The sequence below is a fragment of the Convolutriloba macropyga genome, chromosome 13 (genome assembly GCF_964194025.1).
Source record: "Convolutriloba macropyga chromosome 13, txConMacr16.3, whole genome shotgun sequence".
Taxonomy (NCBI): Eukaryota; Metazoa; Xenacoelomorpha; order Acoela; family Convolutidae; genus Convolutriloba; species Convolutriloba macropyga.
Genome location: NC_134480.1, coordinates 3,887,934 through 3,900,745, shown reverse-complemented (window position 1 = coordinate 3,900,745; position 12,812 = coordinate 3,887,934). Strand labels below are relative to the sequence as shown.

General features: G+C 34.0%; 1 protein-coding gene across 1 annotated transcript; it reads left to right on the top strand.

The window, feature by feature from the left end:
• The first annotated feature begins 876 nt into the window (after nt 1-876).
• Nucleotides 877-12,477, top strand: LOC142352199 (carbonyl reductase [NADPH] 1-like). Its single transcript, XM_075404616.1, has 5 exons — nt 877-978; nt 5,706-5,893; nt 6,345-6,498; nt 6,879-7,193; nt 11,932-12,477. The coding sequence occupies exons 2-5, from the start codon at nt 5,715-5,717 to the stop codon at nt 12,109-12,111; spliced, it is 828 nt and encodes a 275-aa protein (XP_075260731.1). The 5' UTR covers nt 877-978; nt 5,706-5,714; the 3' UTR covers nt 12,112-12,477.
• Nucleotides 12,478-12,812: the final 335 nt, after the last annotated feature.

Genomic DNA, 12,812 nt, shown 5'->3' with positions numbered 1-12,812 from the left:
ATTGAAGTCTTGTATCCTGCATCACAGCTAGATAAAGGTGGTATGTAGGTGTTTGAAAGTTTGATGTTATTACCACCTGTCAGAAATCTTAGGTTTGATTTCTTGAAACAGAATTGTGTCAATGGTAAGAGCGACCCCTCCGCCGTTGCCTCTTTCTTTGGGCCTTTCATCGTGGATTATGCAGTAGCCATGTGGACTTTTGAGGATGGATTTTTCTTTGAGGTTGGTCTCCTTGATGGCAGCTATTTGGATGTTATCTCTCTGCATCCAGTCTATGATGCCTAGCTTTTGTTTGAGACCATTACAATTCAGTTGAAGAATGTTGAGGTGTGTGTCGTCTTGAGTGGTGAAACTTTGCCTTGTACTATTCGCGTCTATGAACTTTGTAATTAAGATAAAAGGCATCACCGATGGGTTGTTACCGACCTCGAGAGCTATTGGCGCTTAATTTGATGATTTCTCGATAGGATAGCACAAACGACTGTGGTCGAAGATGATTTTTAGGTCAGCGATGTGATAAAATTTTTGATCACACATTACTTACCGCCCGAAAAATGATCGTGAGTTCTTTAATTGAATTTAAAATGTGAAACTCAAACCCTGATTGAAAGTCATCTCAATGATCATGTATTTACCTCGTGTGTAAACTTTTTGGGCAAATTGATTTTGAGAACTTTAACTAAAAGAGCAAAGATATAAGTTGTTACCCTATATCTTTGCTGCCGTTTATTGCCGGTCTCAAGTCCAATGAAAGACATGGATGTGAATAGCGGCTATTGACCGACAATATACGGGGTCGGTTGTTCATATGCGCTGAGCTGAATGAGCACAGAATTTGAGCGCATTTGTTGATAATAACTTATAATCCTTATCTCGAGTCAATACAAGACTTTACACAGGTTATGGTTTAATTTGTGAGATTAATAATTGTGAGCTCATTTTCCTCTCTTTATCTTGACTACAGTTGCAATTATCCAGGTCAGTAATACAACAAAGAAAGAATTAATTTCGTAAATCTTAGATACATAAACTAAAGAGATTATCCAAATTTTCTATTTCAATTTGCGTAGAGTTAATTTAGAGCATTTTCAGTAAACACGAACCAATTGAAAAGTTTTTTTGATGTATTATGATGGTTCCCAAATTGACACAGCTAAAGTAACAGGGAAAATCTTTTCAAAAATTGTATCGCATATTGAAAAGGGGGAGGCTATTCTTAAATAGAGTTTAGCAAGCAGTTTATTGACCAATCAGAACTTATCTGAACCGCAGGCTTATGTGCAAATGTTGAGTATTATCGTTCCCATATTTTTTAAGATAGCATATGTGGTATCAATTTGAAGCTCTCTGCTTCAAGAATTTCTTTTCAAAGAAATGTAAGGAATTTTGCTTTGGAGAAATTTATTAACCATTTTCTACCCACAACTTCAGGCAATTTAGCCTTATTTTTTTTATCAAATTTAGCTAAAATTTGGGACAACATTCTATCATTCACAACAACTGGCAGTTTTGTCGAGGGCATATTTGAAAAACAAGTATCAATTGGTCAAGACAAGTTTTTAGCGAATTTTCAGTTATTTTTATAAATTTATAACCCGTTCTTTACCTGTATTAAACTAATGTTTCAGCCAATGTTCAGTTCTTTTAAATTTTTGCTGAAGTCTTAAGAAACAGGGAGAAAGATATCTGAGATCTGTCTATCAAAGATTAATTATTTTATTAAAAAATTGAATTTATAGATTTCATTTTGAACCTAAAAATATAAGAAAAATTAAATGTTAGTGATAGCATGCACTTTGGCCGCATGCACAGTTGACTTAACACCAGTAAAATTTGTGTCAATTTGTATATTGTACTTTTTCGGACTAAACAGATTTGAAAATGATATCAGATACTTTCTAGACTTTGTTAAAAAAAAATTGATCACATTTAATGCCACTAATTAAATATATTCTCATATTTTGCTATTCATTAAAACCACAGCAATTACGAGTTGTTAGGGGCCGCTCCACATAATCAGTCAGCTAAAATCGAGTTTCAGATTCATATAATTTATATTGTTTTGGGTGCACTTTTTTAAGTTTTAACGATTTTGATGTCAATTGGAAGTCAAATTTGAGGGGAACATCAAGTTGCAGATCGCATAATTACATTGAAGCAGCACAGCTAACAAAAAACATTAAGCTAATGGAGTGAGCGGCTTTGTCTGAGATAAGCGAGAAATCAAATGTTCGCGAGTTTGCTGCCTTGCTGTTCTTTCACTGCAGCTTTTAGTTTTATCGCCGTTTTAGTTGTTTGATTCATTTACAACAATTTTTAAAAAGTAACAAATTGATTCCATTAGTGTTCATCTTTAACTGTGTGAATCACTTTTTATGATTCTGATAAATTTTAACTTTGAAAATTATTTTGGAAAACTTGTTATTAACTTGATATTTTGCAAAACTTGATATTATATGTTTCCAGTTCCCCTAACCGTAGCTTTTTTTGGCGGCTCGCCTGATTATTGTTAATTATGACAATTTGTTTTGAAAAGAGGTAGTTTTTTTGCGCATTCAGTTTCATTTATACTGATGGAGATTACCTGTTTAGAAACAAAAGTTTTCTATGAAAATATGAAAATAGAATATTTTAGTTTTTAAAATTTGTTGTGACTTGTTTTCTCTCGCTTTGCTCTGTTTTCCTTCCTATTGTTGACAGGTTTAATAGTTCTCAACTATAGCAACTTGAAACAATTAAGACTTCAATAGTTCCGTCTCTCTGAGTTTTTAATAATTTGACTTCGTTTTGGGGAACAAATTTAAAACTCTATTTAAAAAGCTAAATTTTAACTCACTGATGATAAACATCATCATCCGTCATTCGTCTTTCTGTCCGAAAGTAACTTATTACAAGGTGTTACTTGCTCTCTAACAAAGTGTATCGTCTTCCTTTTGCCCTTTTTGTATTTTGTACGTAGCTTATGGTTCGTTCAAATTGTATACCTTTTTCGTAATTTGTTTTTTTTAAGATTTGCTCATATGACAACAACGTAACCGTTCTCAAAGTCGCAAAACCAAACCTACAGAGTAAAACTATAACTGTTTTTAAGTAGCCTCAAAGAACTTTTTAACTTAGAAGGTAAATAAGCTTCTATAACTTTCTTACTAAGTCATTGTTATCACAGAAAAAGATGTGCAGAGCAAAACTGAGCTTTTTTTTAAATAAAAAGCACATATTTTTTCTGCTACTTGGTCATAAATTATTTTCATATGCAATCTATGCTTTATATTTTGTATCACTTTTGTTCTTCTAAAAGCTATCAAAATTAGCATGTTTTGAAAAGCCAAATATTTTTTGCTTATTATTGCCGGCTCTTCAACTGTCCATAGTTGTTTGTGGTAGCTATTTTATCATGTGGTGTTGGTGAGTCATAGGATTCTTAGCTAAATCTGTGTATTAACATGATTTTGATTACTTTGAAATCGCAGGTTTCAGTAGTATATTAAACCTTTTTTTTTAATTGCGTAACCCCACTTGCATTATCATTAAAAAGAACACTTCATTCGTCATAAAATTAATCAGTTAGTCAGGATTGCAATTTTTTGTTGTTTTTCTTTAGTGCAATTGTTTTCCAGAACTTGTCCTGCTATATTTCTGAATTTCCCAAAGATTGACCTGACCTTATTTTGCCGCTTGTTTATACAACTGCCTAATTTTATTTGGACTTCGACGTGCTATTTCATTCCTTGGTTTTACCAAAGCACCGTTTAGGGAATGTTGCAGGACAAAACCTGAAAGAATTTCAGACCTTTTTGTCTCCTTGATAATGTAAGCCACATAATCGTAGTTATGACAAGAATAAAAAAATTTCAGTTTCCAGTTTTTTGCTTTTCTTAAACAAAGTGTTGTGGCTACGAACAGCTTGAAATGAGAAGATTTCTATTGGGCAAACATGACGTGGAGCCACTGTTTTCCTAATGCTATTTGGGGTTCGTTTTAAATTATCCAGATAAAGCATGAACGAATTTTTGTTTTTATTAAAACCATTGTATCTTGTACAGCCACGTTTACCAATGTTTTTGCCTAGCACGTTCCTGCTGAGAAAATTAGACAGTTTGAAAAACAGTTAACTTCGAATCAGAAGTCTTTTATTTGACTTTAGAATTATTAAATAAAATCTGGATTTTCTCAGAGTTACAGAAAATGACTGATGAAGCTCTATCAAAATTGTCTATGAATCGTCAGTCGTCAGAAGATCACAATATTAAGGATCTTGTGCCAATTATAACACGTTTAAGGAAAACCTTTTTGATTACATTTATCATAATTTAAATGCAGCTAAGTTTTTTTATTTAAATTCCTCCAAACGTCAGCTAAATATCTTTCGCCCTTTTTCGTAGGAGTTTGATAAGAACATTACTCGGTCCTAAAACAAACGTTTCTGAAATATCATTTTCGATATATTGAACTGATATATGTTGAGCTTTCAAATGCTATTGTGGGAACATTCTCTGCCACGCACAGAACAAACGATCCTTCTTGTTAAATATAACCTTGAGTATAATATAGAAGGGAAGGCAATTATAGGTTTCAAAGCGGGAGGAGATAACGGAAAAGATCCAAATTGCCTCCATAAGTGGTCATTGTTCCTACCTGTACATTAATTTTGGTGTTAGGAACTTCACGCCAGACTGGCTTTTTTGTTAATTTTTGTCGATTGATATCTTTGGTGGAGATAGAAAAAGGTGTACCATTAAAAACCTTTTTTAAAATTGCATCGATTGTTGATTTTTTTTTCAAATTTTTGATTTCAAGAGGAAAATTAGGTTTAATTTTATAAATTTTCGATCTTATAACGCTTGGTCTTCACTAGTAAGATATCTCTTATAACGGAATAAAGGATTGAACTATTTTATCTTTTCTTTTTGGTAACGGGTTGGGGAATTGAGACTAATTTGGTTTTCACGATGCTCAGGTTAACAATGTTCAGCCTCGTATTTTCTAACTATCATAACGTTCTTCCTGTAAATTGATCATGTTAACTTTGTCAAGCTCCTAGTTTTAGGAATGAATCAACTTTTTGTCCAATTGAACTCAAAAACATTTTCGAAGCCGTCGTTTTAGTCAAAGAAACTAAAATTTTTGGGCTTATTTGGATTTTTTTTAGTTTTTTTGTTGGATATTAGCTTCACAAGAATATGATATAGATTTAAATCTCAAATTTATATGCGGTTTTTTGATCCTACAAATTCTACAGAATGAATATTGGCTAGAAATTATAGTAAAAACTTTTACATGGCAATTCTCTAAACTTTCTGATAAGTTAGAATTCAGAGTTACTTTTTCATGTTGTCCTGGCACTGTTGTTACTCAAAGGAATATAGAGCACATTATGTTTTAAAGTTACTTCGCGATAATTGTGGATTGAGCAACTAAAAACTTTTTTCGTGTTGCAAACTTGAAATAAAATTATTTTCTTGTCTCCTCTTCCCTCATGCCCCTTGAAAAAGCTCACTTAATAGGCTGGAGCAACTGGAACGCCCTCCTATGCTAAGCACAGCTTGTGCCAATCTCCTTGAGTGATTTATAAATTAAGCTTATATAATTTTACAATATCTAATTTATATAATTTTACAATATCTAATTTACATAATTTTACAGTTATCTAATTTATATAATTTTACAATTATCTAATTGATATTAATTAAGTTTCAATAATTCAGGTGAGTAATATGTCGAGCAAGAAGGTAATAGTAGTGACTGGTTCCTACAAGGGCATTGGGTTTGAGATAGTAAGGCTGTTGTGTGAGTTCTATGGGGACAGGGCCACTGTGTTCATGACTGCCAGGGACCCCACTAGGGCACAGTCCTCTCTCGACAACCTCAGGGCTAAAGGACTCAATAATGTGGAGTAAGTTATAAGCTGTTTTCTGTTAAGAGACAATAATTCGAAATCAGTAGTCTTGAAAATGTTCAGTAGTTGATTTTTGGTTAGCAGCTGTCGATGATAATGAAACACATTGAAGTGCAACAAACTTGAACAGTGATTGGGTGTTTGTTAGAATTTAATTGGGTAATTGACCGGTCATTTTCATATTTCAAATGATGAGAAATTTGACCTCAGTATTGGACTAAAAAGTAAGATAATTGAGTGTGGATTCATACTTTGGCCTTAACCCCCCTTATTGCTAACTTGGATTTTGAGGAAGACCTTTTGAAGGATTGAAACAATGGAAAGCAAGTGATTGATTGAATCAAAGAATTTGATCACGTATTTTACCCTGATAAACTCAACGTTTTAAGTACAAGCACCTCTTTATTTTTTTTGTATTTACCATCCTAAAAATAAGAATGTTTTCCAGGTTAGCTCAACTTGACATTTCGTCGAAAGACAGTGTGACGAAATTCAGAAGTTTGATCGAGTCAGGATACAACGGTGTCATTCATTCGCTCATTAACAACGCAGCAATGGCGTTCAAAGTGGCAGCTACAGAGCCCTTCTCTCAACAAGCTAAGGTGAAGGTCAAAAGAGAACTTGATTTTAAACAATGAGCTGTTGAAATTGGTTTTGCTATCCTCTGATAAAATTTTAGAAAAGGGAGACATTTGTTACTTTCTTTTTTTTTACTCAGGAAATGATACAGATGTTGAAATTTGGCAAGTTTTCAGAAAACATTAACTTCAGGAAAATCGAAACCAACTCGAACTCGTGATTTAAAGATTCAAACGCTTTAGTAGGCAAAGCAGTTTATTTTGTCTCAAAATTGGTGCTTGAGTTCAATATTTCCTTGCGAGAATCTAAACAAAATTTCTGAGGTTAAAATCTGCATTGACAAGTAGAAAATTTTATGTATCTACTATAAAAACAACTATTCGGTGGTTAAACAAATGTTTAGGAAACAGTGCAGAACAACTACTTCGGACACCTTACGGTATGTGATCAGCTTCTCCCGCTGGTTCCAACGGGTGGAGTTGTTGTAAATGTCGCTAGCGGGGGTGGTCGACTCGGTCAGGTCTCGAGCAAATATCAAAAGATCTTAACAGATGCTAACGATATTGCGACGGTTACTGATGTGATGAACAAGTTTGTGTCCGCTGCCCAGGAGGGCAAACAGAAAGAGGCAGGGTTCTCAAACTCTGCTTATGGAATGTCTAAATTGGGAATGATTGCTGCTGGGAAAGTACACGCTAAACAACTTAGGGAGAAAAACGTAAGACTAGGTTTTCATTTAGAGTTATAACTTATTATACTCACTTGAGTTAAAATTTCTGTGGAGTGTTTCGTCCTAGTCTTTGAAATTAATGTTTTTTTTTTGGGAAAATATAAAAATGTCCAACCTCAAAATTTTAGCGCTGAGAGGGCGGTTTGAATTGTCCTATTGCTCTAAAAGTATCTGGAGGCTAATAGTGTTTTCAAAGTTAGGATTTTTCTACACTATAACATGAAAAAGTGCTCTATTTCTTTCTCTGCCATTTTTTTATTAACATTCCATTTAACGCATGTTTTGATTTTTGCATGAATCGGCTAAGAATTGACAGAGTTTTTGTTAATCAAAGCACTTGGCAAATTACACACATACTTTGAGTAAAATTCAGATAGAAGCGTACCCAGTTGCCCACAAGAAAAGTCACGCTTTAGATTTTTTTTCTTTGGTGTTCAAATTTTCAGACTAATAGTTTTAAGAAAATAGTTTCTTGTGAAGCATTTGTACGGCATCTGGGCAGTATCACAGATATAGTTTTTGAAACGCCGCTTTCGTTAATGTGAACAATTGCTCTAAAATTTAGTAGGAGGCAATTTATTGCAAGGTACTGGGAGTTGGTTGTATTTTACGTCTTCTGCTGTTGTTTTTCATGCAAAATTTTTTTTCATCAACGCGGGATCTAATGCAAAGTTATAGTAACGACTGTTTTTGATCAGAATTCAAATCAGAAGCAAGTTAAATTGATAGGGGAGTTAATTATCTCAAGTGAACAATTGAACTTCTGTTTTCAGTTTTTTGTCTCTTGGTTGTTATTATTCTGATACACAAGTGTTCTTTTTGCAATTGCGCTTATTTGCAATTGTTAAATTCCTCAACGAGCAGCTAATGCTTTTTATGACCTTGGCACTATTTGTCATAAAATTTAAGTTAATTTTTGTGTTTTGTCCGTATTTTTTCATTATTTCTGTTTTATCGCCTAGTATCCTTATTGAAAGGTTTCATTGCTTAGGCATAAATGAGACATAATGCGGTATAACTAAACTAATCAGTGATTTGAGGTTATAGCTATCGGTTTTCATCACTCTATTTTCTTTCAAAATTTTTAGTCCTACTATGATGAATTTAATAAACTTTTCAGAATTTTTTTCAAAGTTTTTGTCCTTATCTGACTTAAACAATCTTTAAGGGCGACAGAAACTTTTATAGTTCTTGCTGATTGGTTACTTCAAATAAATAGCTTTGAAGATATTAATATCACAAATTTTCGAAGCTTTCAAAAATAATTGATTTTCAAATTTAAAAAATTGTTTTGGGTTGCATTATTCAATTGGTGTGCTTTTCAGGTACAGTAGTTTTTAGTTCCTCAGCTAATTTACTTTGTATTTCAGTACTTTTAGTTCTATTTTTTAAAATTCGATTTAACTTTCGGTTACGTTTTACTTAGTGACGACTTTTTACATACTTCGATTTCTGACTTACCTCTCTCATTGTTTCTACTGAATGGCTTTAAAATCCGATCACTCATTGAATTACGCAATATAATGAGCACTGTCGTTGTCAAAGCAGCAAAATGAAAAGAAACGGGATAAAACAATAGAACCCTGTGATTAAGTCGTACTGCATTAGGTTATCAAAGTTCATTAGAGCGATTGTTGGAGTTGGATGACATCCGTATTAAGCCGAATAGCCTTAAGTTTAGAAGCTGAATTAATTTTGGAATTAATATGTAGCAAACTGCACACAAAATTACAACAGTTTTCGACAGAAAAGAATTCTGTGGTTTTCTATCTCATCTTGTGTCAATCACGATATGCGTAAATGGGTTCAACTGTGGCTATTTTCCGGTAACGTGCCGGCTGTTTTAAAAAGTGAATTTGAGTGTCTCCTACTTGCCTTGCTGCTCAGTTGACATGAATACTTTAAAAATTGTAGGGAGCAGTTTCAATTTTTCTTATATGAACAAAATGATGTCTTTCAGAATAATTTATTTGTTCTGCTTTAGTAAGTATTTTTCAGTTGGCAACTCATAGATATTAGTTTAGCAAGAAGTTGAGTAATAGTGCGGATTGCTAATGCTTTAAATCTTTCTGTGAATCATACTTAGCTTGGTAGAAGCATGCCTTGATTGCTCAACTTAGTTATTTTTGTGATTTTTTTGGGTCTTTCCCATTATAGCCCCCCATGAAAGTATTATGGTATATTTATGGTATATTGGGGGGGCTATAGGTTATCTGACCACTAAGATTGGGGGCTATAATGGGAAAGACCCGTTTTTTGTACTGCCAACTTAACATTGGATTCAAAATTATTCTTCGTCAGTCGTATTTTTTTTTGTTCCAGGCATTGATTTCCGGCTTGGAAGATTCTCTCCATGATTTCCCCTTTTTGGCTATTCTAAGAATGTCCATAGGTGGAGCACAAAATTGTCGTAGAAATGCCCTTCTTGGTCGTCCTCTTAATCATCACCGTGAAAGAGAGGAAGAGAGAGAATTCAATTGTGAATTTCGTGTACTAGAGTTTGCAGTTGTTCAGTTCGTTGGCTCTATAATAGGCCAGGTTTTGTCGGTACTTGAGAAAAGACTTCTGAATTACATTGCTTTCCAGGCGCTGCACTTCTTGCAACGAAAATACCACATTTCGAAGCAGTTGTTTTGATTATATTTAATTCCGAACATGAAGTCAACACTGAGTATATCAAGATATTCTTTGTTTTTGTAAAGGTATCTTGGCTTGACAGATTTGACTTTCGTTTTTTTCCTCTCGGCAGCTTGGTGAGAAAAGACACCCTAAGTACTTAAATTGCTCACTAGGGTTAGTATCCTTCCATTGAGAAATACTTTACATATTGGTGCACCGCACTTCTGCCTTTTCGATAAAACCATCACATTGGTTTTCTTGATTTTTAATTCCATGCCATTTTCGCTATTTTTGTCCCTGTGTTATCGAAGTCTGCAGTTGGTCTTAACAATTTCAGTGTTGTCCGCGTATCCCAGATAAACAAAGTTGATTACACCAGTTTTACATTTTCGTTGCCAAGCTTTTAATCAAAACTTCTAAAGAGAGAACCAATCCGGTGACGGTACACAGACTGTAAAATAATGATCTTGAGATTTAAAATTATGAAATCTTAAAATTTGGCCATTATCGTTCTTTTGACATTTAGCTGGCACTTGATCTGGTGGTATGACCTTGGGGTATTACTTTGACGGTCGTCCGCTCTCCGTTTTATTGGAATGTTTGCTGAAATGATACGACTTACAAACTTTGAAGATTTTCTTTAGAAATATTGTAAGAATTTGGCAGATCTTCTTCATTTTATTTAATTTAATTCTATTTAATTTAATTTTTATTCTAATTTCAACCAAAAATTGCTTTTCCAACAATAATTAGTAGATATCTTAAATGGCCTCGAGAAATAGGCATATATTCGTATCCGAAAACATACCAATGAAGAAAAACAATCGATCAAAAATTGATTACATGGTTTTAACGTGCGCAAATTTTAGAGAGACCGAACTTACTGTTAATACTCCTTTCAAATACCAGCAATTTTTTGCTGCCAAATCAGTTTTAATGGTGGTGCTATAGTCTAATTGAAGCGTTTCAGCAGAATGGTTGGAACAAAAAACTTTTTCTTCAAAAATGCGTAGATAGATATAAAATTTGATCTCCTTAGAAAGTTTTTTATTCAATTTTTGGCTCTATCAATTGTTGATATTTTTGGCTCTATCAAAAATAGCTGTATGACTAAAATGATCTCTTTTCTCTCTCTCTTTCTCTTTCTATCTCTCGCTCTCTCTCTCTCTCTCTCTCTCTCTCTCTCTCTCTCCTTCCCTCTCCACTGATCAAATTTGTTCTGCATTCAAAATGCTACATATTTTGAACTATCTGTTTTTCTTGTTTCAAATACATTCCTTCAATACTCCACTCCAATCCAGGTTGTAATAAGGTTGCTGTTTGATAGCCGCCGTCAGGCTCTGAACGACTTCTTTTAGGTGCGCCCATCTTTTTAAATTTGATCTTATCTTCGTTTTATATAGGTCACGAATTTCACGTTTGACTTCTGAGTTTCAGCAAGTTTACGCGATTATGTTCAAGGTTAAAAATCTAAATCGACAAGAATATGATAAACCGAAACAGCGCGGAGACTGATAGCTAATGTTTAAAAACCTAGTGCATTAAGTCATCGAAATACTTAGATTTTTTTGCCAAGTGCTATTACTATTTAGTTTAATGTCCTCCAGAACACTTTTTGACATTTACGAAAAAATTAGCTGTTGTCAATTTTTCTAACCGTTTAATCACAACGTTGGTCAGTGTCATCAATGGCGGTTATTTCTAGGCAAGCAGCTGGTTATGTTTCTACTTGTAATTCTCTATAAGCCAACATGTGTTTTTTCTGTCATTCTTAAATGGATGATAAAGCTATGAAGTTTTGCTGTTCACAATCTTTCATAACCCTGTGTGAAAAAAGTACCATATTTTTTCTATGCTTGATGCTGTAGCATTACTCCAACGCTCAGAGTATTCATTTTTTACGCAATATTCAACAAAACCAACCTATCACTTGTACCAGAAAATCGCAAATTGAGATTTTTTGATATTTTTTTACCATGTCTTATTACCTCTTTTATTATTTAAAAATTGACCGTCTATGACAATGATAATTTGAATCGTTGACCATCGCTAGCCGCACTAATAGTAATATCAAATTTTTACTTGTTTTTTTTGTTTGTGTCCCTAGATCTCAGTAGTAAACATGTGTCCCGGGTGGTGCAAGAGTGACATGGCAGGATGGGAGAGACCTCCGAGGACAGCAGAAGAGGGAGCAGACACTGTTGTCTGGCTAGAAACTATGGATCACACTTCTCAGATGAAAAGGAGTGGGGGGTTCTTCCGAGACAGACGCCAAATTGAGTGGTAGACATTGAGATCTTTGTAAAATTGATCCTTGTATGTCAACTTTGACAAACAGAAACTCTGCATATCTATGAAAACTTGAAAATGATGAAATTTTTTATTGGAGTTCGAACTGGTCTTAATGGCTTTGGCAGCTCCTGTCAGACTCTGTGTATGAATAATATGTTGAACGTACGGGAGATCTTCGTGAAGTATTCATACGTTGTTGATTTCGTTTTACTGGAATGACGTTATAATTATTAACTCTGATGTCAAAATTGTACTCAAGTAGCTGAACACAATATTTTGTTAATTTATGTACATAGATTTTTATGCAAATTTTCAACGGAGATTCACCTTTTTTTCCATAAATTGAGTTATCATTTGCCAATTTTTAGACCTAGTTTAGTTAAACTTTGAGTGTGTTCATTCATTTGAGCTCCCTTTTTAAAGGCAATAATTAACTTGTGGATTCCCCCTTTTTCTAATAATCCCATCTCCCACCTTAGTGGGTGCATGTTATTTGGGTGCGTTTCATTGTTCAGTTTCGTTTTGTGATGTAGGATAAAATGAGTTTTTGGTTTTATGGAGCCGCTTAGCGAATCTTGATGTTTATATTCTTAAGAGAGCTACTCGCCCGACGGGCGCGGGCGTCGACCAAAAGGACTATAAGTCAAATAGAGGACACTGAATTTTGTTTCAATTGGACAACTTTTATATGCACTC